Source organism: Notolepis coatsorum, assembly GCF_963971535.1.
Source record: "Notolepis coatsorum genome assembly, chromosome: 11".
Taxonomy (NCBI): domain Eukaryota; kingdom Metazoa; phylum Chordata; class Actinopteri; order Aulopiformes; family Paralepididae; genus Notolepis; species Notolepis coatsorum.
Genome location: NC_140175.1, coordinates 77,996,808 through 78,024,430, shown reverse-complemented (window position 1 = coordinate 78,024,430; position 27,623 = coordinate 77,996,808). Strand labels below are relative to the sequence as shown.

Genomic DNA, 27,623 nt, shown 5'->3' with positions numbered 1-27,623 from the left:
TTTCATCAGTCTGCATCATTGATTTGGGTATATGGAGAGAAAATGTTTTTTTTTAGCAGTCTGCATCATTGATTTTGGGTATATGTAGATAAATAAATTATAATTTCTTCAGTCTACTCTACAGCATTGGTCTTGTGTAGTGTTTGGTGAATTTATTGTATATTTGCACATTCTCTGCGTACTTCACTTACAGTACTCTGTTTTAGGTTAAGCACAGCAGTGTGTGTAACTGGTTCAAACAGAATTGAGTCATATGAAACGTGTGTTTCATATGGTAACAAAATGTAGTTTTTATAAATTAGTGTATGGTTTTGACAAGTGTTTAATTTAGCAAAGGATCTGAGGTGTTCTGATAATTGTGTGTGTGGTTGTGCTAATTGTGTGTTTTGAAACACCGGGCCCCGTTTTCAAAATCATGCTTAAGCAATCGAAAAAAAACTATTGTGTGTTTCATTATAATTATGTTTCAGTCTTCTCATAAAAAAAATATTCGATTTTTGGGTATTTTCCTGCCTTTGGTCCGCTTTGCATTCACATCTCAAATGAACCGTAGCAGGGTTCACTTGCAAGAGTGAATGAGCTTTCACACCACCCCAAACCAACCGGACTATCCGAGGAAATGAAGCAGGGTTCGATTAAAGCTTATTATAGTTTATCACAGTATCATGAGCATGTCTTTGTCAGTGGACACTGGACATGGGTATGGATGGCTCCAGGTGCTGCTGTGTTAAAGTGCACATCTTCAAGTCCACAAATCGGTGAATGAAAGAATGATAGGATCAAATGAAAACTACTTACTAAAAATGGATTAAAAGTACTAAAAACCAACAAAAAATACCAAACACTAACAAACATTCAGCACAGTCAATGGGGATGCTGACATAAAAAAAAAAAAAAAAAAAAGGTAAAAAAAAAAAAAAAAAAAAAAAAAATTTTAAAGGTCCGGGGCTAGGAGAAAAACATCCAGGGCTAAAGCCCCGGAAGCCCAGGGCTAACGACGCCACTGTTGCACATCGTTGCGGGCAAGACCACCCGCATTTCATTGTATACCTGTATGCCGTGACAATTAAAACTCTTGACTTGACTTGATAGAGGTGTGCCCTTCCTCAATAAAGCCAGAGAGTGAGAGAGAGAGAGAGAGAGAGAGAGAGAGAGAGAGAGAGAGAGAGAGAGAGAGAGAGAGAGAGAGAGAGAGAGAGAGAGAGATGGTATTTACAGTACTGTACCATATAAAAAAAAAGAAGCAAACCAATAACAATTTGTGGTTGTATTTCTCTAGAATGACTAGAAGACCTTCTGGGGTGGACGCCAAGCCTGTTCACACAAAAGCAGGAACTTGCTGCACAGCCGCATGAATTTATTTTCATTGATGAGGCTGGATTCAACCTAAGCCAAACAACACACATTCAAATCCAACCCTAACTAACCTTACTGTCATGCACTTGTCCTAATATACTAACCTACACTGTAGCACTCAACACTTTGATGAACATTGTTAGTTACTCAGCTGATAGAGTTGTGCCCTTCCTGATGACTTGTCGTACAGAACTTGTAAGTGGCTTTGGATAAAAGCGTCAGCTAAATGACTAGATGTAAATGTAAATGTGTAAATGTGTAAATGTGTGTGTGTGTGTGTGTGTGTGTGTGTGTGTGTGTGTGTGTGTGTGTGTGTGTGTGTGTGTGTGTGTGTGTGTGTGTGTGTGTGTGTGTGCGCGCGTGTGTGAAAGTAAGACATCCTTGACTTAGTAAACTCACTGACAGCATGCATGTGTGGCAGATTTATATCCAGCTTTTAATTTGATCGTTTGTTTGTGTGTTTCTGTGTGTGTGTGTCTGTGTCTGTGTATGTGTGTGTCTGTGAAACATGTCTTGTACTCATTTACCTCACTAAATACAGCAATGTGTAACTGTAGATTTCAAATGGCTGTGCAAATAGTGTATAGTGCTGTCTTGCGCATTTCCAGAAAGTGTCACCAAGATCAAATTGTTTTGTTTGGCTTTGACAATGTAAACGAGAGAGAGAGAGAGAGAGAGAGAGAGAGAGAGAGAGAGAGAGAGAGAGAGAGAGAGGCGACGTCATCTTTCCTTCACAAAGCGCATCGATGCGCTGTCAACTAAAGCACCGTGTGCGCGGGTGACCAAAACACCAAACTCGTCACACAGCAGCCAGTGGCTGACACTGTAGTTCATGTAGTCCACTCCACTGTCCGCTTGAATGAACTGCGAGAGATAATTCATAACTCATATACACACACGCACTCTGCCATACAGTAGTTAATGTTTTAGCGTGACGTGGGTATACAGGACTGTCGAGGATGCTGCAGAGTTTCTGTTGCACATAGAAGCAGACTCGACACAAGTTTCGTCTCAACGCTGCGTCTCAGCGCACACACACACATACACACACACCACATTATTCTGCGAAGCAGCTCAGTGTCCCGTGGATATTATTGCAAGAGATAATTCATACATATTATGAAAAGCCGATGCCGATCTGTTGTTTAGAATTTGGATGGGGGGTAGCGAGTCTCTGAGTTCTTTATCTGAGAGAATGTCTGCGAATGTGTGGTAGATTTTGGACATAGATCATCATCATAACAGGTTTTCAAATCAAACTAATGTGTAGAAACAGTCGAAGTGGAACAATTGGCCCTCAACTATAGTTTCATAGAGTGTGTGTGTTTACCAAGACCTTGTGTTCACTCCAGGAGGTCATTTGCATATAGTGGCATCTAGTGGCAGCTGAGGTAATACTTACTTCCCCTTAGGGGGTGTAAGAACAAAGGACAGGAAACTCTAGATAAACATGTGTCTCCTTTTAGGAGACACAGATGTGGCCAATTGGTCTGCTAAAAACTAAGTACATCTTCAAAGGTCTGATAACCCATTTAGATTAGTTTTTGATATGAAAGAATATATTATAAATGAACGCTAAAAGTATAAACTGTATAAAAGAAATTGATGTAAGTTAAAATATGATTAGGCCTGTTTACATTGGGGTAAGAATTCTGAAGTCATACTAAACTATGTAATTAGTTTTCACTTAAAGTGAAAATAGGTTATAATGATAAGAAATGTGTTTAAATATGATATCTCTGGGTTCATGGAACTAATGGTAATTCAAATATAGATATTAGGAAATGAATAAATGCAATGTATTAGATAGATTGGTAGATGATGGTTGCACCTTGAATTAAACAAATGAAAGTATATATGGTTGACTGTGTAAGGACCGCCCCTGTTTGCATTCAAACATAGAGAGGCTGTGATTGGACAAACCACAGCTTATGATGTCATCACAAAGGGACACTAGGCCTTGGTTAAAAGATCTGGGTGTGGGAACGAGAGAGACTCTGAAAACCCAACACACCAGGACAACACCTACCACCCATCCACACCAAGGCGGGCAGGTCAGCAGGAGACAACAAAGAACAAAGGACGCTTTTGGAGGGAAAACAGAACTATACTTTGTTCACTAGCCAAGGGAACAAAGCCATCAACGACTTATCAACTATCATTCTTTAAATCTGATTTCTTAGATAGGGCGAGAGCGGCATAGTGCTCCGGTACCTTGAATCTTTTATAGCATTCTTTATTGTAATTTGTATACAACTCTTAACTTTGATTAAACAGCTGTTATATAACCTTTTCCTCCTGATTCCTTCTGCCTGCACCGCTGAGAAGTTAATAAGTAATTCCCAGAGCCTTAGAGTTATTGAAACAACGCAGAGTACATCGGCGCCCGGTTCTGGTACAGAGCAGAACCGTATTAGCTTGGGAATCTACTTCAAATGTCCTCAGACTCCTCACGCAGGAGAAACGACTGCAAAAAGTCGAGTCCCGTGGATATTATTGCAACAGATAATTCATACATATTATGTTTAGAATTTGGATGGGGGGGTAGGCTCTGATACCAGTCTCACGCCTCTGCGGGGGTGTAACACCTATTCACAGCGCACACGCCGCTATTGTGTGTGTGCGCGCGTCCATGTATGTGCGTTTCGTGACGCGATGTAGTTCTTATCGCAAATGGAGATTATTACAAGCATACCATCTAGCAAGAATTAAACGTATTTACAAGTCGTATTAGGTTTAGCAAGTTGGGGGACGTATACCTTACATGTCAAAGCACTAGAAATGGCCATTTTTCTATTTTTATCGATTTCTGAAAAGATGTCCTTTTTGAGCATTTAAGAGGGATTCTAATTATTTTGTTGTCCGCCGACGGGTTCAAAGCTCCAGCGTGACCCCTAAGGGTTAAACCTGGAATCTACTCCTTCTGTATTTAAACATAGTGTATCCTCCTTCTGCATTTAAGCATGTAGCCACCCTCCTTCCGTATTTAAACATGGAGTACCCTCCTTCAGTATTTAAACATTTAGCTACGAACCTGGCTTTGTACTTGTCGTGGCCTTCAATACCCTCCTTGATTGAGTACACCCATTTCCCTCCCACTGTCTGTCTGCCCTCTGGTAACTTGGTTAGAGTAAAGGTGTGGTTGTCCTCTAGGGACCTCATCTCCTCATCAATTGCTCTCTCCCATTTACTTGATTCAGGGGACACTATGGCCTCTTTAAAGGTCTGAGGTACTCCACTGACTACTCTGTAGCAGTAATCAATGCTGGTAAGTGTACTGTCATCCTCGTCACTTTCTCTCTGGGCATAGTCTGTCAGATACTTTGGGGTTTTGTGTTCCCTTGAGGGATACCTCCCACTGCTTGGGGCACGTGACGTCACCCTCGGGTGCTCCTCGTCATCGTCCTCTGGGGGTTGCTGACTGTCTGTCTGCACGACCGTGCTAAGTACATTAGGCTGAGGTGTCTCTGTTTCTTCACACCTTACTCTGGAGTCCAGCTCTGGCTCCTCTGTCTGTGTCTCGTTCTCACATGTTGTCTTTGTGACAAATTTGACTAGCCTGTGTTTCTGCACTCTTCCTTTACCGGGATAATAAACTAGGAAAGCGGGGCTTCCTTTGTCGTGCCCTACAAAGAGTCCTTTTTCACATCTGGACTCGAGCTTTCCTCTGTCCTGCAGGTAAGCATAACACACTGATCCAAATTGGTGCATTCTAGCTAGATTACACTTCTTTCCTGTCAGTGCTGTATACAGGGTGGTGCCTGTGTGCTTATTAAAGCACCTGTTTCTGGTGTAAGCGGCTTCTTGCACCGCATAATGCCATAGACTCTTAGGTAAGTTACTATCTACTAGCTTACACCTAGCCATTTCGAAAAGAGTGCGCCATTCCCTCTCTGCCACTCCGTTCTGGTGTGGGGAGTATGGACATGACGTCTCGTGTCTTATCTTGTTCCTTCTCAACAGTGATTGGAACTCTCTATTTGTGAACTCGGTTCCGTTGTCGGACCTCAAGCATCTTATGTTACCATAAGGGGCTACGTCTGCCAGGAATTTTTCCGTGGCCTGGAGTGTGTCACTCTTTGCTTTGAGAAAGTAAACAAACACTGCCCGTCAAAGACTTCCGGTTTGAGAACGAGATGTAAGCGGTCACGTTTGGTCAACGCTCCGCTCCTGTTAACGTTAATTTCGCTTCAAAACCCTCTTTGTACAACACTAATGTGTTTAAACCTCATCGTATATATTAAATAAGACCTTCTACTAACTATATCAACATAAAGAATCAACATGGGACCAAAGAAAGAATCTGGAAAGAGACACGGAGTAGACAATCTAACGGTCCCGGCGGTGACGCGCTCCGTGAAGGAGATAGCCGTGGATATTGAAAAGAAAACAGCCGACAATACCACCACTCCCAACGCTCCTGCAACCTCATCCGAAACAGACATATATATATATCGAGGCTAAATTCGAAGAGGTTAAAACAGCGGCTGCAAAACAAACCGAGCGTATTAATGCAGTTGAAAACACCGTGGTCGAATATACACTGAAAGTCGAGGAGAGCAAGAAGGCTCTTCATGAAGAAATCATGGAGCTAGTGGGGGAGATGCAACAGGTGGACAAAGAGCTTTGGCAGAAGATACATGACAACGACGAGAAATCAATGGAGAGGTTGCTCGAATTCGAACGTCACTCTCGTAGATTTAATATCCGTATAGTGGGATTGGATGAATCAGTCAAATGCACAGACGACTCATTTCCATCAGTGTTAGTTGAAATTCTAGGCAAAGAAATCCTCCCTACAATACCGATGGTGGATCATTGTAACAGAATCGGCACCCCGAGACCCCAGCGGCAACAAAGTAAGAGTGATTATTGCTACTCTGCGTAAAACTGAAGTGAGAGACGCGATCATCAGGGATGCACGTAAGCAATGGGGAAAACTGAAATACAAAGATAAACCAGTGTCGTTCTATGAAGATTTGTGCAGGGAGGCTATAAACCGACGAGCCCGTTACAAGGATGTGATGCAGAAGCTCTATAAGAAAAATCTCCAACCCAGCCTACGCTATCCAGCGTTTCTTTCCATTGTGGGGGAAAATGGAAAAAGGATCGGGATACGCTCGCCTGAAGATGCCGAAGAGTACATGAAGGAAACACATCGTTTCCGGGCGCATCACCGGCCCGTCTCGGATGACAAGCTTATTCATCTTTTTATTTTATTGTAATTTTTTTGGATAACTTTGCCACGGCTCGGCCTTCAAAAACGGCATCAAACAAGCTTGTTGACAACATTGAGGTACAAATAGTTTAATACGAAACGCTATACACTGTATTTATAGATTTATGGTTTTTGTGCAGGCAATGATCTGACGTTGCCATTTTGGAACATTCTGGAACATTCTGGATTCTTTTTTCGATCGCTCTGTGTCATGTTGGAATATACTGGAATACACTGGAATGGCATGGCTCTTTGGTGGGAATAATACTCTGGAATATAACATCAGTTTTATACAAGTCATGATCGGTGGCTAACTTTCTAGAATGCACTGGACTTTTACAATGAAGGCCTGGGAACAATAACATTCGGTATGTACCTGCACATGAACCAGATATGGAAGATCAATAAACCCTCATAACGGTTTAATGCCCACACTTGTCGGGGTACGGACTGCATACAAGGATTTAAAAACCTCACTTTCATCTAAAGGTGTAAGCTTGGCGAAGTTATTTTAAAATTTAAAGCAATTGCTCCCTAACTTTAGGGATTTCTATTTTTTTTCTCTTTTCTTTTTCTCTGTTTTCTGTAAGGTTCCAACATATACATGTTAGTAGAAGGTTCAAATGAATATGCTAATTGAGGCATATTTCTCATTTTTTCATTTTATTTTTATTACATTAAAGGGAGGGTGTCTAGGCCACGAGTGACATTCTATTAAATTAGAATTAAAGTTTTAGATCCTATGGCAATTAGCATAGGAAAGTTAAGGATAAAAGGCTCACTCTGGGCTAACCGGTAGTGTAAGGGAGGGAGTTATACGCGAAGGTTGTGTCTAAGGAACACAGCCTTGTACGGCTTCTTGTGGGAGGGGGGTTTAGGGGTTTATTTGTATATATGTGTGTTTTTAAGCTCAGCTCTCAACTGGACCTCAATAGTTGGATGTATATCCATTGTGAATTCGTACTCCAGACGCATTACCAACAAGTACACAACAACATGTATAGATTATGGCTAGTTTGAATATAATGATCTGGAATAGTGGGGGAATAAATAATCAACATAAACGCAAAAGCGTGCTCACACTGATGAAAAACAAACAGGTTGATGTGGCTCTTCTAAGCGAAACGCACCTTTTAGTGGAAGACAAAGCAACGCTAGCGGACAACATATATCATAACATTAGTCACTCTTCCTTTGGAACGAGATCCTGTGGAGTTGCTATAGTCGTGAAACCGAAGTTGAATATTGAATTGCAGGAAGTATGGTCTGATACAGATGGTCGGATAACCATAGCTAAAATTGTATACAGGAACAGGAAAATAGCGTTGGTAGCGGCATATGCCCCAAATCTGTACGAGGCTAACTTCTACGCTACACTTACTAGAACAATGTTAAACTTTCCTGAATACTCATTTATAATTGGGGCGTATTTTAATGCCATTTGGGATCCCGGGATGGATAAATCTTATCCCACCTTTTCCAATGACCAGAAAAATTCATCTAATGCGTTAAAGGATTGGTCTAAGAATACAAGTGTAAATGACCTATGGCGATCACTCAACCCTACGACCCGGAAGTACTCTTGTCGATCTGCAAGACATAGCACATTTTCCAGAATAGATTATGTTTTTGCATCCCCTAGACTATTTGATAACTATGACGTGGAAATGGTACCCAATGCACTATCAGATCACTGTTATTTACTCCTAAAAGGATCATTTGGTATACTGTCATCCCGAGCCCCAAGATGGCGATTTAACTCGATATTGCTCAAAAACAAGGAATTCATTACACAATTCAAAGAAGCTCTTGTTGTATTCCTACTGGAGAATGCGAAATCGGTACAGGACCCCAGAATATTATGGATGTCGGTAAAGGGATTTATCAAGGATTTTACCGGGAACTTTTCCTCCAAAATACGCAAGAATCGTTGTTCAAAACTGGCAGAGCTGGAAACGCTTTACTCTACGTTATTTTCCTCTTTACAATACAACTACTCGGTTCGATTGGAATCTCAAATTAATGTGTTAAAAAAAGAGATTAATGCCATTTTTAAACAACAATCTGAAGTTCAAATACGTAGCACAAGACAACAGCATTACTTTCATGGTTCTAAACAAAGTCACCTACTAGCTATGCAGTTATGAGCCAACGCAAAATTTGTAGATATAACTACAATTAAGGCACAGCAAGGACTTGTTACAGACCCTAAAAAAATCAACGAGACATTCAAAGAGTTCTACTCCAACTTGTACAAATCAGAAATGGCCTTCGATCAAAACAAAATGGACATATATCTTAATCAAATTAACCTTCCTAAACTATCAGAGGATGACGCAAAACAGTTAGAAACACCCATCACACTAGATGAAATGCAAAGTGGTAGGGCTCCTGGAAGGGACGGTATCCCACCAGAAATGTACCTCTCATGTTGGGATGTAATTGGACCCCTATTACTTAATATGATTTTATATTCAATCAAGGAGGGGAACTTCCATAAGATCGACAATATTGCACTCATAACAGTCCTCCTTAAAAAGACAAAGACCCTAGGGCGGCTACGTGGCGTAGTGGGCAAGGCGCTCGCCACGAATGCGGAGACGCTGGGCTCGCCTGTTCGAGCCCAGCGCTCCACATTGCTTTCAGTTTAGTTGGTCGTTCATACTAATACACATTGCCCGTATTAGGGGGTGGGAAACTGATGGGTGGGGATCGGGCGTTGTGGACAGCGACTCCTACAGGTCGGTTGGTGCGCCTGCGCAGTAGAATCAGGAAGTGTCGGGGGCAGCGTGAGCCTCCCACGCGTTACTCCTCCCACTGAGAGATCGAGCTGCGCAGGTGAAAAGATGCGACTGCTGTTACCTCAAGTACCGGAGGGGACTTGTGCTATGTATGACTTAGTCCACATTGCAGCTGGCTTGTGGGAGGCAAGAAACAGCGTTCGTGACAGGGGAGGGTTGAATTGGATGATACGAAATTGGGATGGGAGAAAATATAGAAAATGGGAGAAAAAGTGGAAAAAAAAAAAAAAAGACAAAGACCCCACCGATTGCGGTAGTTATAGACCCTTAAGCCTCCTTGGAACCGATATCAAGCTGTATTCCAAGGTATTAGCCATCAGACTTCAAAAGCATATGACGTCTTTAGTTCATCCTGATCAGACTGGCTTCATAAGAGGCCGCTTGATCACGGATAATATAAGACGGTTACTACATGTGCTTGATGCCAGCAAGGATGACACCACACCTATAGCGATGCTGTCCCTGGATGCGATGAAAGCCTTTGATAGGTTGGAATGGTCTTATTTATGGGCAGTATTAGAAAGGATGGGGTTAGGAAAAGGATTCATTGATATGATTAAAGTATTATACAAAGACCCATTGGCCATGATTACAACAGGTATAATCACCTCCGAAATCTTTCCGGTATCGCGCTCCTCCAGACAGAGTTGCCCTCTTAGTCCCGGACTATTCGCTTTATCATTAGAGCCTTTAGCACAATATATAAGACAATCCCAATCTATAGAATCAATCGCAATTAAGGGCACACAACATCATATTAGTTTATATGCGGATGACGTAATATTGTTCATACAAAACCCTAACACCTCAATGCCTCATCTTCTCAAGTTGATTGATGACTTTGGCAATCTATCGGGATTTAGGATAAATTGGCCAAAGTCGGCTTTCCTTCCACTTAATACCCCTGCAAAGAATACACTCCTTCCAGAAAAAATACCAATGGTTAAACACTTCAGATGTTTAGGAGTGGAAGTATTCCCTACTATAAGCCAAACGGTGAAGTACAATTACATAAAATTCCAAGATAAGATCAAATACGACTTTGACAGGTGGTCCAAACTCAAAAACTCAGTACAGGCACGGGTATCAATAGTTAAGATGGATGTTTTACCTAGAATCAACTTCATTAGCTCAATGTTACCGTTACCCCCTCCTGATGGTTACTGGAAAAAATTACACTCCACCGCATACACATTTATTTGGAATAACAAACCTCCACGTATAAAAATATCCACCGCACAGAGAAACAAAGCCGACGGAGGTATGGCATTTCCAGATTTTTACCACTATTTTAAAGCGTACTCTTTAAGACCACTGACAACCTGGTTTGATTCCCAAGCATCTGTATCCTGGAGAAACTTAGAAGTAAATATAGTAGCACCACATAGACTGCAGGACATAGTATACACCATATTATCAATTAAGCAATGCGAATTGAAATGTGGCCCCCTTATTACTCATGTGATCCGAATATGGCGTGAAACACAAAAAAAATATTCTAACCAACATAAATGGCATAGTCATACTCCCCTATTCAATAACAATGCACTCCTGATTGGAAAACGACCTATAAGATACCCTAAATGGGAAAAGCAGGGCATACACACATTAGGAGATGTTTTCAACAAACTGGGTTTTTGTAGCTATAAAGACATACATAAAAAAGTGTATCTCACCAGTTCCACATATTATTTTTACGCACAGTTATTGGTTTGTTTGAAGGCTCATGGAGTCCCATTAAGGATACCAATTGAGCACCACAGATATCACAAATTCTTCTATGAAAGAGAGACATCGAGAGGTTTCGTATCAGATTTTTATCATCACTTACTAACGTCCTCGTATGGAATCCTCCCCCTAGACTTGGAAATAAATTTTGATTGGCAAGAAGTCTGGGCAAACGTTCGAATTGCGTCACGTAACCCGGACCAATTATATTCATAGGACATACTTGACTCCTATAAGATTGAACAGAATGGGACTTAAACAAGACTCCAGATGTTCCTTATGTACAAATGGGGATGAGGGTACATTTATGCACATGTATTGGGATTGCCCACCAGTTAAGATATTCTGGAAAGAAGTGGCCCAGCAATTATCAAATTTCTTATTTCTGAACATACCTGTACACCCCTCTGTATTGCTGTTGAATGATGTTTTTCAGTATGGAGCCCCTATACAGCTAAATAGATTAGTTTTATCTGGTCTCACAGCGGCTAAAAAGCTGATAGCATCACGATGGTTTCAACCGGAAAAAATGTGTCGGAAGGTATGGGTTCTTACATATCTCGATGTGATCTATCTAGAAATATCTACAGCAAGAATTTTAGGTGTCAGTGAAGCCAAAATTGCAATCTGGTTAGAAGTGGTGGAGAGAATAAAAGCTACAGTAGCATATGAATTGTAGTGCCTGGTTAGGAGCGAATGATGGATGGATTATCCAAGTGGGGGTCCGGGGGGGGTGGGCAAGCGAGAGCATATGTATGTAGGGTATTAGATAGAAAGTATTAGGTGTATATCTCGTATACTACATTTATTTAAATGGTGATTTCATTGGATGTTTACTGTTAATGCTTGTATGTCTAATTTTATGTTATGTTTAAAAAATTATATAAAAAAAAAAAAAAAAAAAAAAAAAGTGTACACACATCTGTAAAAGACTGTACATATCTAAAGCCTCCGATGGACTCATTGCTTACTGGACCGGCTAGATCTGTGTTAACTAGCGCGAGTGGTACCTTTACTTTTTCTGTGGGATTTCTGTTTCTCGATTGAGTAAACTTCCCTTTTATGCACACTACACATTCTCTGTCAGGTCTACGCTTTTCACCTTCAATGTGCATGCCTTCTGTCACTGCTTGCAGTTTCAGTAAATCCTCGTAATTACAATGACCCATAATCTCATGCCATGTCTGAATATCGTGACAGACAGTCACATTACACATATCATTATTATTACACTTGTCGTTGTCATTACACTCTGTTTGTAGATAATACATTCTCTTGTACACCTTTATGTTAAATCGCGTACCGTCAGGCTCTACAAGAAAATGTTTACCTTCATTGAAGAACACTTTGGCACCGTTCGCAGTAGCAGCTATTACAGAGAATAGTTCTTGTGGGAACGAGGGTACGTAGAGAGCGTTCTTTAACGTCACTGTACACCGGCGCCCCTCACTGTCTATGAGGCATACCTGTGCGTCTCCTCTCTCTTGCGCCAACCCGTAGGTGCGTGTTACAACCCCTGTGAGTCTAAGGGTAAAGGGCTGTAACATAACAGTTGGTTGACAGAAAAGATGGACCACGTTTGTAAACAACAATGATATTTATTGAAAGATGCAAAGGAAGCACATGTAGCTCAGGGGTGAGCCCAGGCCAAAACAACAAACAAACACCACTATACTCCAAATAAACCCAATCTAATCTATGGTAAAAGAAATTACATTACCTAAACTACTCTTACCTAACCAAAACAGGAGAAAACAATATCCAAAGGAAATGGCAGCTCACCCCATCTGTGCTTCCTGAGAAAGAGAGAAAAACACATTAATGATAAATAAAACAAAGGCAATATATATACAAAAACAAACTATAACTAACAATGCTCTCTCTGTGGCCATACACACACAAAGCAATTTCCACTAAGTCTCAAAGGTCAATGAACGAAATGCAATATTGTCAAAGTTACAGGTTACAAAATCACACTAGGCCTAGCCTCATGCCAGAGAGAGAGAAAGACTGAAGTGAGAAGCCATGTTTTAACAGGTGTGGGGTGATCCATGATTGGGTGGTGTTGATTGAGTGTTGGAGTCTGGAAAACCATCCACCAATCGGTGCTGTGTTGCTATAATGGAAGGATTGGCCTGGCAGGGACCAATGGTGAAGGGAACAATGGCTGGAGGGAGGAAACAAAATGGAGAACACACACACATGGAGACACACACTGGGGAATATATACATTGGGATGTAACACCCCCATACATAAGACAAAAACATGTTTGACACTTAACACCAACTAAACATGTTTTTTTTTTCCCTTTAACAACGAGATAACATCTCCGAGATAACATGTACTTCAAAACAAAGAGCTATAAAAAAAAACTAGCAGTTGGTACAACAACCACTCGGGTCAACAATGACAGAACGAGTTGACGGCAAGAGAGACTGAGTCGACAGCAACATAAAACGAGTCCACAGCAACATAGACCGAGTAGACAGCAAAATAGAACAAGTCGACAGCACGAGAGATTTAACTCCGAGATAGAGCATCCGCCAACACATTCTCAGACCCCTTCTTATGCTTTATGCTGAGGTTATAATTTTGCACTATGAGCGCCCAACGCATGAGGCGCTGATTGTGGTTGTACATCCGCGACAGAAAAACCAATGGGTTGTGGTTGGTGTATACTACCACTGGTAATACGCTATGTTCAAATGGTTCACCGACCGCTGGTATAGGACAGAGGGGAGCAGGTGGAATTACCTGGTTTGGCTTTCCGGTGATCTGACAAGTACTACAGGTACGACAGTACTGTGCTACATCGGACTTCAAACCGGGCCAAAAGAAATGTTGAAGTATTCTGTTGTATGTTTTAGTGACTCCCAAGTGTCCAGACCAAGGGTGGTCATGGGCCAAGAACAGTACATGCTGACGATAAACTGCAGGGACAACAATCTGATAAACAGTGCTCCAGTCTGGTACCTGATCTGGTAGCCCTATCTCCGATTGTGCATGCTCTGCCAGTCTAGTACCATGGGACCTCCATGTACGCATCAAAACTCCTTCATCCACAAAATAAGAATGCAACTCTCTCCTCTGTTCTGTTTCAAGAGAAGAGAAACATTTTGCAAGAGAAGGGTCAGCCTTCTGGGCAGTAATTAGCATTTCACGAGTAACGGGTAACTTCAATGCGTCGGAACTAGTTACAGTTGTCTGTGGGGGTACCTTACTATGAGTCGGTGGTTTGTCAGCGGTATCAGAAGTTGGAGCCAGCAACTCCTCCGTGACAAAAGCTGAAGCAAAAACAGAGTCAGACAAATTAATTTCATCACCTCTCTTTTTCAATTGAGCCCGAGTGACAACACTTGCAGAAAAAACTTCAGGGAAGTTCTGCGACAAGTCATCAGGCAGAGAATCTGTGTCTGGGTGATCCAACACTTCCAGCACAGCGTTCACCTGTCCTCCAGCTAAATCATTTCCCATGATAAAGGAAATGCCTTTAACTGGCAAGGAAGGTCTCACCCCTATTTTAAAGAAACCAGTGACCAAATCAGATTGTATATGAATACAGTGTAACAGGGCTGGCACGAAACCCATCAATACCTTGAACTAGGACACTAGAACCACAGGAAGATTTCTCAGACAGAGGTAGTACATCAGAGAGGATAAAGGATTGTGAGGCTCCAGTATCTCGTAAGATCTGAACTGTACACTGATCTTTTGGATCCCCTGTCAAGGAAACTAAACCCTTGGAAGTAAATGGCCTGAAACAAGGATCGAGAACATCCTGATCATTGTGCATCTGTTGATCGGAATCAGGTGCCATTTTAATCAGACCAGCCCCTTTGGGTTGTCTAAAGTTCTGAGAGGACGGTTGCTGCTTACGTTTCAATGTTAAACAGTCAGAAATAACATGACCAGGCTTATGACAGTAGTAACATGTCCGCTCCTCTTTTGAGCGTGGAGGTGACATTCTTGGTCGGGGGTGTGTGAATTCTGAATGGTTGGGGACAGAATGTTTCTGAGAGAAATCATGGGGGAGAAACGAGTCACGCCTATCTACAAACACAGTTTTATGGGTTAGCGCAAACTCATCAGCTAATACAGCAGCTTGCTGCAGAGTGGACACTTTCTGCTCACTCAGGTAAACAACAATACGCTCTGGCAAACGATTCTTAAACTCTTCTAATAGAATGAGTTCTCTGAGAGAGTTAAGATCTGAGGCCTTGCTTGCTGCACACCATTTATCAAAGAGAGTTCCCTTCTCTCTAGCAAACTCTACAAAGGTCTGGTTGACAGCTCTCTTGTGACTGCGAAACCTCTGCCTATAAGCTTCGGGCACAAGCTCATATGCACAAAGGATGGCAGCCTTCACAGTATCATACAGTAAACTATCTTCTAGGGAAAGTGTTGAACAAACCTCTTGGGCTTTACCAGTCAATTTGCATTGAAGCAACAAAGGCCAGACCTCTCTTGGCCAGCGCAATGAAGCAGCAATACGCTCAAACACATTAAAATAAGTATCAACTTCTGTCTCTCGGAACGGAGGCACCAAAGCAATGTGTTTACTTATATCAAAAGTGTGTGATGAATAAGCTGTGGAGGAGGACATACCCGGGCCTTGTGGAGGAGTCGGTGTAGCAGAGTTGGATCCACTCCTTTGGTCTCCCAGCTCCAACTCCCGCAGTCTGAGCTCTTTTTCCACCTCAAGCTCCAACCTACGGATGTTAACAGCCCTTTCATTTTCCGCCTCAAGCTCCATTTTACGAAGCCGATACTCCGCCTCACGTGCTTGTGCCTTCTCCTGAGCCTCCATCTGGAGACGGGCTATTCTAACCTTGACCTGGGCCCCTTCTCGAGACCCAGATGACACAGGAGAGGCCAAGTGAAAATGTGGCAATGTGACTCTCACACCTGCCTTTTCAGCACCATGGGCTTGCTCCTCAGAAGGCTGTGCTTCCGTAGGTTCACCAGGAGGACTTGCATGTTCATCAGAGACCACAGGTAAAACAAGCGTCCCCTGCTCCAACAGCTTATCTACCACAAGACACCTGATATCCCGCTTAAGATGCTTTTGTTGAACCGAGAGTTTAAAATGTGTGGCAATCTCCACTAAGTCTGCCTTGCGGCAGCTATCCAGCGCTTCCCAAGTAGGATTGCTCAAGAATTTCCCCAGATCAAAAGTACTAACTGCCATTATTTTTTTTTTACACAAATGCCATTTTTACACACAAATTAATTAATAACTATACAAGTGTAAACAAACACAGTTCACCAAATCAATCAACCAACAATTGAACACGGGTTACAAGATCCAGGCAGAGCCCCCATTTATGTTACGACCCCTGTGAGTCTAAGGGTAAAGGGCTGTAACATAACAGTTGGTTGACAGAAAAGATGGACCACGTTTGTAAACAACAATGATATTTATTGAAAGATGCAAAGGAAGCACATGTAGCTCAGGGGTGAGCCCAGGCCAAAACAACAAACAAACACCACTATACTCCAAATAAACCCAATCTAATCTATGGTAAAAGAAATTACATTACCTAAACTACTCTTACCTAACCAAAACAGGAGAAAACAATATCCAAAGGAAATGGCAGCTCACCCCATCTGTGCTTCCTGAGAAAGAGAGAAAAACACATTAATGATAAATAAAACAAAGGCAATATATATACAAAAACAAACTATAACTAACAATGCTCTCTCTGTGGCCATACACACACAAAGCAATTTCCACTAAGTCTCAAAGGTCAATGAACGAAATGCAATATTGTCAAAGTTACAGGTTACAAAATCACACTAGGCCTAGCCTCATGCCAGAGAGAGAGAGAAAGACTGAAGTGAGAAGCCATGTTTTAACAGGTGTGGGGTGATCCATGATTGGGTGGTGTTGATTGAGTGTTGGAGTCTGGAAAACCATCCACCAATCGGTGCTGTGTTGCTATAATGGAAGGATTGGCCTGGCAGGGACCAATGGTGAAGGGAACAATGGCTGGAGGGAGGAAACAAAATGGAGAACACACACACATGGAGACACACACTGGGGAATATATACATTGGGATGTAACAGTGCGCTTCCCGTCTGCCAGCTCCATGCTGTGTCTCTCCGGGTCGAAAGTGTTGTCAAAGTTCTTGAACCGACTCCTGTCGTTGATGACGTGGGACGACGCACCTGTGTCCAGGATCAGTCCCTTCCTTTGGGCCTGCTGCAGCTGCGTTGGCCCGGTGACGTACGCTGTCTGCGCCCCGAAGATGAAGTCTTCTTGCCCCGCTACTCTCCGGGCGTCGTCTCGATTTGTCTCACGTCCACCGTCGCCGCCATCTTGTCCACTGCTGCCATTTTGTCCATGCGCATACCGCGCGCTCTGGTCGCGTTTCTTCATGCACACTCTGTCTGTGTGCCCCGTGGATTTGCAGAAGCTACACCAAACAGTCTTTGTGCAGTTACCTTTCCGATGGCCTTTTTTTCTCCGCATCGCCAACACGCCAGCTCCGTCATGGGCCTGGTCTTCTCCCTCAGCGTCGCTCGGCACCTTCAGCACCCTCTCTCCCGCCTCCGCGGCGGCTGGGTGGATATCTTCTGAGGCCTCGAAATTTCGCAACTTGGCCTTGAACTTTCCCAGCATCATGTCCACTGAACCGTGTGTTACCAGGAGTATGAACGGTTTGTACAGCTCCGGTAGTCCTCTCATCACCATCGCCATCATTAGTCCATCGCTTGGTGCTTCTCCTGCACTCTTCAGCGCCGTAATGATCTGCTCAGCTCTGATGACGTATTTGGTCACAGTCTCGGTGTGCCCCTTCTTCAGTGCAGTTAGTGTTATGTAGAGGGACACGACTCAGGGTCTTCCTTCTCCGATATAATGTTCTCTCAACACTTCCAGACTTTCTCTGCCTTTGTCCTTAGTGTCGCAGAATATCAGCCCCAAGCTTGTGTCGTCAAGCAGTGGTGCTAACTTACAGTATGCATCTGCATTATGCTTGTCGTCCAGGGCTTGCGCTTCCGCCGTTAGTGGTCCCGTGGGGGCCATCAAGATCGTCGTCTTCAGTCCCACACCATGCATGCAGCATAACATGCGCTCTTCCCAGAGCTCATAGTCCTCGGCTCTTCCGTTGAACAAGGGCCATTTGCTCTTTCCTTTTGTCGCCATCCTCTTGTTGATGGTAGGCGTAGCTTTAGTTCTTGGCCTAGCGTCTAGCCACGCGGTGCTCCCGGTGCTAACCTAGCCTATACTTCAGCTAAACTTGCTACCCTTTATTATTTCGCCCCTGCGTGATCTGGGCCCATAACCTGTTGACAGAGTCTGCTATGGGGCGACAATAATATGTTCATGAGGCATGGTTTCTATCTTTAGCGCTCCCCCCCCCCCTCCTGCACCCAACGGTAAACAGCCACACACAGCACACACGGATAGCTTCAATCACAGGAGAAAGAAATATCAGATCAATGCAAGATTGGATATATAGAGTCCTTACCTGGTCTCTGATGTAATGCAAAAATAATTATCCAATTATCTGATCGCCATTCCAGTTATCCACAGCGATCCTGTCTCCGGCATTATTGGGCATTGCACATGAACGGGCGGGCGGGGTCAGTTGTCCAAGCCATCCTTACAAGCGCTCGTTTTTGCCGGAGTGTTTAGGACCCGCCCCCACGCCGCAGCTCGGTAGAGAAAATAAACTACATCGGTTCTAATGGAGTGCAATAGCGGCTGAAGGCCTTAGAGGGCGGTAGAAGACCGTCTGCCAGCTCAGACACATTCAGTACAGCATGCACAAGGTGCCCCGCTGAATAATGAATGGCAATAGCAAATAAAATAAATACTGTGAGAAAAACGTAGATCTACGTTTCCGGCACTCAACCGTCGGGCGACAGAAACGTAGTTCTACGTTAACGGCACCCAAAGGGTTAAACGGTAAAAAATGTTTAACAAGGTGCTTAAAAAGTCCTTAAAATTCAAATCAACCATTCGCATTGAATGTTTTGTTCATCCATGATCAAATTGTTCTGATTCAAGAAATCTTTTTATTTTTTTCGTTTTAATCAAATCTGACGAGTCGCCGTCTCGCTTGCTCCAACTGCTTTTCCTCATTTCTTCGTGTGTGATGCTTTAGCTGGCAAGCAGGCCAAGAACATGCTTAAAAAACTGCATTTAAAAGTGAATTGTATCCTTGGAGTGACATCCTTGAAAATGTCTGTGGGAACCCTGAGTATTTGTATTTATCTCTTATCTGCCTTAAACAAGTAGCATGTTCAACTTTCATATCACCAGAGCCTGTAATAACCACAATCCATGGTTTCTAGTCATAGAAAAAGTAGAATAATTTTTTGTATATGTATAGCAATTTTGGCTGAACTTTAACTCTGTTAAATCTGAATTGTTATTCAGGAGTGGCCCGGTGTGGACAAGAAATACGAGCTGTACCAGAAGATTGAGCTGCCCAAGGGCCAGAAGAGGAAGGTAAAGGACCGTCTGAAGACCTACGTCAAAGACCCCTGCGCCCTGGACCTGATCGACAAGCTGCTGGTCCTGGACCCCGTCAAGCGGATGGACAGCGACGGCGCCCTCAACCACGACTTCTTCTGGTCCGACCCCATGCCCTCGGACCTGAAGAACATGCTCTCCACGCACAGCACCTCCATGTTCGAGTACCTGGCCCCACCACGGAGGAGGGGTCACCTGCCCCAGCAGCAGCCCAATCAGAACAGGAACCCGCCCACCACCAGCCAGACAGAGTTCGATCGCGTGTTTTGATCGGACTTTCGAGGAAGGGTTGGGAGGACTGGTGCCTGAGCGGCAAACAAGTTAGCCGGGCGGACATCTGCTCTGCTACAGAAAGGCAGGCTCGGCCGCTCGGTTGGCCTAGAATGGAGGGGAGTATTCAGTCCAGGGTCAGGTGTGGTAGATTCTGGGAACATAGATCTCATTAAATCGAATGAATGTGTTATATTTAGAGAAAACAGCTGCAATAGTAAAGTCAGCCAAAGATATGGCTGGTGATTAGATTACTCTGCCCTTTTGGTGAATTTGCATACAAAGTGTGGGCAACAGCCTGTATCCTGTGTGATCTGTGGGAACTGTTTACAATGTGGGGGTGGGTAAACAGCTAAACGCAATCAGCCACCTGGGCTCGTCAGGGGTGGGGGGCAGGAAGCTTTAGTTACCCATTCACACACACACACACACTCACATTCACATACACACACACACACACACACAGACACACATAGACACACGTACACACACACACACACACAGACACACATAGACACACATACACACATTCACACAATCAGAGGACACATGCACACACATAGACACACATACACACATTCACACAATCAGAGGACACACACACAAAATATAATTAAAAGTGTTTACATTGTGGTAATAATTATGAAGTCATACTAAAACTGTATTATTGTAATTTGTACAAGTAATGTGTTTAAGTATGATTATCTGTGTTTATGTAATCAATATATCTTGAGGTTCATCAAAGTATTCAAGTAATGTGTTTAAGTAAAAATACAGGGAAAATATTCTCTGGGCAAAAACAAAGTGAAGAGGGTTGGCCTATTAAGCCAAACCCCTAATTTCAAATGTAAGCTTAGCCGGCCTGGCATTGGAGGAAAGAATGTGATGATGTCATCACTCCGAGACACTGGGCCTTGGGGATATAATGGGATGTGGGGAGGGGGAGAGGGACGCTAAAAAACCCAACCACCAGGACAAGACCTCTCTACCATCTCATCCACAAACAGGTCGGCGGAAGGAACAAAGGAACTTTTTGGAGGGAAAACCAACTGCTTTGTTATCAGCAAGAGAACAAAGACTTTCAACCACTTATCAACTAGCATTCTCTTTACTGTTATATTAGCCTAGTTTTGTTCAATTACGGCATAGTGTTTTTGATCACAACTATAGCATTCTTATTGTAATTTGTATACAACTCTTAACTTTGATTAAACAGCTGTTATATAACCTTTTTCCTCCTAATTCCTTCTGCCTGCACCCGTTGAGAAGATAGAAGTAATTCCCAAAGCTTAAAGTTATTGAATCACAACGCAGAGTACTAAGCAACCCGGTTCTGAACAGAGCAGAACCGAAACAGCTTGGGAATCCACTTCATTTTGGTGTCGTCACCCGTGAACAGCGGCTGCCCAGGACGTGAATAATTTTTTTTTCCTTCACTCATCGACCTCTTCAGCGGACGACGGGGACACAGCGGCGGGACCTTCGTTCCTTGGGACAGAGGTGAGTGTTATAGGAGAATGGGCGGTTCTGTTCGAACTACAAGGGGTTGGAATAAGCTATTGCTTCAATTATGTGAAGTAATTACAAGACCTCATATTGTTGTGATATGATGATGTATTGAGATTCAGCGCCCAGCGGTTTGCGAGACGGTCATGAGCGTCGTGATGCGACTGACTGCAGGACTTTCTGGCTAGGGGTCCACGGTGGTTTTTGTGCGTACGACAGGGTGGCGCTTCCTGGGAATATTAGGCGCGGTAATATTGGGGCGCGGTAATGAGTGTTGATTTGAGTGTTCTGAATGAAAAGAGCTGTGTCCGGTTAGCATTATGTCCCTGCTTAAAGTCACAGATATGCGGGAAGTGAGGCCGTGAGTGAGTGGACAGTGTGGGCATAAATGCGTCGGGCTCAATGTAAGTGAGCTCTGTTATTATTGAGGACATGCAAGTCGGGTGCGGTGAGCTTGAGAGGAGGCCTTCGTGACCGGGGAATTGGCGTGTGAAGTTACAGGGGTATGGATACGTGGTTTTTGATAGAAGCGGGGTGTGTTCGTGCTTGAGGGGCCCGATAAGGGATGGTTTACTGTCAATTCGCGTGATAGTCTGGGCGTGTCTGCAGGGATCATCCGGCCGAATTAAACGAAGGTGCGTGTTCGTGGTTAGAGCCGTGCCAAGAAGACTCTGAGGTCTTGTTTGACTTTAAGCACAACACTGTGTTAGTTAACTACGCTACACTGTAACAATAGATAAGTACTTAATGAAACAATTCGGACTGATAGGTACTTAGTGGGAATTCAACAAAAGACATGGTAAGCTTAAACATGCAGTATGAAAGTGTGTGCGATTACGTTTGGTCTAGTGTTTACTAGTCGCGCTGCTGTGCGACGTTCGAGAGACGATAATGTGCGTGAATGCTGATTTTGTATTTTTATTTGTGTTAGGAAGCGTGTATGAATGTATGGTTGGCGAATGGCTATGGTTAGGAATGATTGGTGGTACGTGTGATAGTATAGTTGTATTATTATGTAATTTAAGTCACCGGTTGGCCGTGGGGTAATGTAATGATAACGCCGGTTTTTCGGGGCCCGTGGAACGCAGCAGCAGTTAGCTGTTGTATTAGCCTCTGAGGCGACCGGAGGATACGGCGGACAAATAGACATAGGTTCAAATGTATAAGGTCGATCGATAGTGTCTTGAGATTACGGGGATGTGTTAGGCACTTAAAAGTTTTCATATTCGTGGCGGATAAAATAGTTGTATAATGTTTTAGGTGAATGGGATTATATGTTGCGGGGACCCGACCCGGAAGTCGTTCTAAGCTCGCCGGTGGTGGCGACAGAGGGGTCAAACTAGAGTTTTGCGGCGGCCTGAGGGCTGTTATGTTTTTATATTTCTGTTTAGGTCACTACACTGGCGTTTTGAGGGAATTAGGATTCTGTTGTGGGGAATGTGGTGTTATATTAACATTGCGAGGTGTTGGCCCGCGCGGCGAAACGGGTCGTTGGGGAACGTTTTTATGGGATCATGGGTGAAGCTAAGCTAATGCTACCTAGCCGCGCTAACGGCTAAAATGGTCGCCGGTTGTGACGTCATAAGGGTGCGCGGTCTGACGGCCCGCGACGTGGCTAACGAAGCTAAGCTAACTGTGCTGACGTCATGGCATGACGGGGCTCTCGGGATGTCTCGCGAGGGGGCGTCCATCTTAGCAGGGGCGCCGGCGTCCATCTTGGGAGGGCACCAAGCGTCCATTGTTAAGGGGAGGGTGGAGTTTATTTAGGAATACGGTAGGGGGCGGAAGAGGACAGGATGAATATTTTTGGATTCTGCTCACAGAATGTTTTCATTAGGGGGTTAGTGTGCTGGTAAAGTGGGTTGGATTGTTGTGTTTTAATCTGGCGGTGGATTGTGGGGCCTTGGCCCCCCTCCCCCTCGTGCACTCTCTCTCACCCCCCCCCCCTCCCTCTCTCTCTTTCCTTCTCTCTCTCCTCCCTCCCTCTCCCTTTCGCCTCCCCCCTCTCTCCCTCTCTCTCTCTCTTTCTCTTTCACCCCCCCCCTCTCTTTCTTTCCTTCTCTCACCCTCCTCCCTCCCTCTCCCTTTCACCTCCCCCCCTCTCTCCCTCTCACTTCCCCTCCCTCTCTCTCTCTTTCTCTTTCACCCCCCCCTCTTTCTTTCCTTCTCTCACCCTCCTCTCTCCCTCTCCCTCTCACCTCCCCCCCTCTCTCTCTCTCTCCTCCCTCCCTCTCCCTTTCGCCTCCCCCCTCCCTCCCTCTCCCTTTCGCCTCCCCCCTCTCTCCCTCTCCCTCTCACCTCCCCTCCCTCTCTCTCTCTCTCTCTTACCCCCCCCCCTCTCGCTCCCTCCCCCTCACTCCCCTCATTCCCACACCGCCTCTCTTCCAAATATTTCCCCCCCCCCCCCTCGGCCCCCCCCGAAACGCTCTCTCTTTCTCTCCTAGTTTGGGCCTGTATATAGATATGTTGTTTTTGTATGGGTTTCAAACGCGGTGTAGTGCTAGGGTTATTGTTTATTGCTGTTTACTGTAGGGTTCAAAGGCAGTAGGATGAGTTTGGGACTTATTGAGCGGGTGTTGTTGTTCCATATTCAGTTTTATTGTTATTTTTAGGGGATTTCTAGTGCTGGCAGTGGTATTGGCTGGCGTTAGGGCTACGCTTTGGTCGACAAGGCGCTCGTACTTCTTTCCTTGCATTTGGACGGGCTCCGGCTGGTAAGGCGGGGGCTCCGTGGCAGTATTTTTGTGTGGCGTTCATGTTGGTGGGCCGTAGGTCGGAGCATAATTACTCTGCTCGGCTGCGCCTGCGATGGAGGTGTGGGTAGACAGTTCGTCGTGGCTCACTGTCTGCCTCCACGCTTTGACGGGGATGCGCTGTGTGCGACTCGTCGATGCTCGCTGCCACACTGCGCACATTTTTCATTTTACCAGGGGTGCGGGGACTGCTAAACGTCGTGGCGGGGGTGGGCTCGCTGTCTGCCACCGCGCATTAACGGGGGTGCGCTATGCGTGCACTCGTCAAAGGCTCGCTGCCACACTACGCGCATCGGATTATATTGTGTGTGGGTATTTGGGTGACTGTGGTTACGGTGGTTGAGTGGTGTCAGAGGTGCGGTATGTGTGTGGCAGTGGTTGTGAGTGGTATGATCTTTGAATATCCTTGAGTAGGAGGCCCGGGGTTTCGCGTTCCAGGTTGCAAACTGGGGGTGATGCCGTGGGCCACAGGACGAGTTGACCAGTGGGATGTCGTTGGTCGGCAGGATTTTCAATGTGGGGATGGTGTCGGCGCCTGTGGTTATGAACGGGTTGTGTGACACTGTTCTAAATGCACGGGGACTTCATTGACATAAGGCACTGAAAATTGATTTCTGTTCTCGTGAGGAGCGCGTTATTTAACACCTAAAGGGTTAGGTGTTACGGGGGAGATATAGTAACTGTGTGAGAAATTATGAATGGAAAATATGTATGTTACTGAGATGTATAATGTAATATGAGCGGAATACATTGTTAGGCTTTCACGGACAGAAATAAATATAGTTACACATACTCATAGTAATTTGCAAAGAACAATTAGAGTAAAAGTGAGATTATTCACCTAAAATTACCATGTCCAATACAGATGTTTAGAAATGATAGGCTGTAAATAACAAATTTCTGATTGACCAACAGAAGGAGAAAGCTGATGCAAAATAAGTTCCCCGGAGTTGTATTAAGGAGGATCATGACAACAGGATTGAGAGTCTGGTTTTCCAATGGAGACAACTGAAAAAAAGAATAAGGCTGTGTCATTGATAAATCAAAAACAGTCAGGCGGTATAGTATCACACAGGGAGTTATCAATTCCTGTTTGCACCAATATAGAAGTGTGAGTGAAATTAACTCAAGTTTGGTAAAAATAGTTTGAATACAGAGAAACTTGCTTTCCAAACGGTGACGTTACGAGTGTTTGAAGAAAGGTGAGAATGGAAAATACACAGGTAGGAGCAACTGGAGGGTTAGATGCACTAACCATAGAAAGGGTAGATAATCTGTTTATTTCAACGACTGGAGATGTCACGATAAAAGTGACGAAAAAATGGCCAAAGATATTCAGGCCATTACAGAACCTTATGGTTAAAGGAGGCCGGTATAGAATGCGTACCCAAATTAAGAAACAGAAAAAGAGATTACGAAAGGTGATAAAAAGAGATAATGTCGGTAGTGGGGTAATGCCGATGACCTCTGCAGACATTACATTGACCGAATTGGATGGTGACGTTAACTTGATTGACTGGAATTTGATTGACTCCCCTCTAGTGTCCAGTGTGACGGAGGGACTGGAAATAATGTCTTTTACTCCGCCACAGGGAGTCGTTGCAGCAAGCGACCCAGAGACAACTGTATTACCCGAGTCGATCCACGCTGAAGTGTACGTTGCAGGTGACTGCCAGTTAAAGACGTGCCTCCCTCTAGAACAACAGCTAGCCGAGGCTAGACAGGTAGTGGAATACCTCCAAGGCCTAATCCAGTCCACACCGCCCGGAGGGGAGACAGGTTCCAATGGAGAACCAGATGGCCAGAGACGGGCTCAAGTGGGAACACAAGGGGGTCATGCGCCAGAACAACAACAGAGGTCGAGAGGAGCAATCGGGTGGCAACACAGAGGAAGAGGTGGAGGCCGAAACCGGAATCCGAATGGAGTCCCGGTGCGGAAGGTGGTGTGTTGGAGGTGTGGGGAGACTGGTCATATCGCACGGGAATGTGACCTGTGGGACCATCTATCCACAACAGGAGGCCCTCGAGGGGGGAACAGAGGAGGTGGACGTGGGCAAAACCAAGGTCGGTATCAAGTACAGTGTCCACAGCCCGCGAACTCCCCCTGTCCAGGACCCCCGCAGCACCAAAGCCAAGATGAGAGGCGGAGCCCAGCAATGGGGAGTCAAGCCGCCAGCACTGAGATGGGGAAAGAGGCGGCGCCCTATAGACAACAGGGCGTGTTTGTACAGAAACAGATGGCGGGCCCCTCCCAACAACGGGCCCCTCTCAAGGAACTGTGACTGGACCAAATAGGTACGTGGCTTTCTCCTCCGAACAGGCTCCAGGGAACCATGGCAATGATGGCATACCGCCAGGACATGTTCTGGGCCCGATGACCCCAGGGCCATCCGATCACAGGCGGGCGTCCCACCGGGTCCCACAACCCGGGGGAGACAGCCAGTGTTGTTGGAGCTGTGGAGTGGAAGGTCATTTTCAAGGGTCATGTCTGCAGAGGCCACCGGCAGAATAAAAATATATACAACTGATTAGGGTACAGATGGGATATATTGAATAATAAGAAATGCTCCTAATTAGATTAGAATAAAAATAGAATAAAAAATATATAGAGGGGCTAGGTGATTAGATTATGAATGGAAGTTACTAAAAACGGATAGGGAGGAGGTGGGCACTCCGAACCTCTATCCGTTAACAGGCGGCGGTGGAATCGGAAGATTCCCTGGGCACGTTAAATCTAGTATATAGTGCAAGGGAGACACTGAATGGCCCTCGTGTCTGGCAAGATGACCAACATCTTACTGTGTTACCGTCTAGTCGGCCCAGATAACGTCGCATGTAATGTATATGTGGGCACTGGGTGGTAGGTGGACGACGGTCCAAACCTAGTAGTGGGGCAGTGCGCCGGAAGGGGCACAGCACCTGCTTTGAACAGGCCAGGCTGGTGAAAACGGTCAAAGTTTCCATACCCAAAGCAAGTGGGATGGGGAGCAGACCGTAGGTTTCAAAACTGAGTGGCTGGGAGGTACTACGGACCTCAGCTGCTTGGGGTCCTGACTTGATGATGGACTATGAGATCTCTATCGACTGCGTCACCGGTCGGTCCGATGAGCATTATGACCCTATTGGCATAAATGCGTCGGGCTCAATGTACAGTCAGGCCACAGTAAGCCGAAACCGAATGCGTTAGTAGGCGAGTTGTGCTTCTGTGATCAGCAGGTTTGAAAAGAACCACTGGGAAGCAGAAGGGTAAGGGGTGTCAATTCAGAGGAATCTGGACTGTCACTCCTAAGATTGGAAAGGGACCCAGCCTTAAACTGCACCTGAAGGTAAAATAAGGGGACTTCTTCTGTTCATGAGAGGAGACCTTGGCCTGGAAGTGGAGACCTGTATCTCTGTTGGGGGAGAGGGGCCGGCATCGGGCAAGGCAGCCAAGGCTGGTTGTACCGTCGTAGCGGACTACCTAAACCTTACGGGGAGAGGTGCATCTAAGTAGGGCAAGGAGTGCAT

The 27,623-nt window shown here is 44.8% G+C and overlaps 1 protein-coding gene across 1 annotated transcript in view; it reads left to right on the top strand.

Annotated features, from left to right (window-relative positions):
* The window catches only part of LOC311236768 (cyclin-dependent kinase 9-like), a gene marked incomplete at both ends in the record, with an annotated part of 71,225 nt that extends 51,368 nt beyond the window's left edge, over positions 1–19,857 (top strand). The window contains one exon of the mRNA XM_084324522.1: positions 19,492–19,857. Coding sequence (XP_084180648.1) covers positions 19,492–19,857 — 366 coding nt within the window. The remainder of the gene's footprint in view (positions 1–19,491) is intronic.
* Between the last annotated feature and the right edge of the window lie 7,766 nt (positions 19,858–27,623).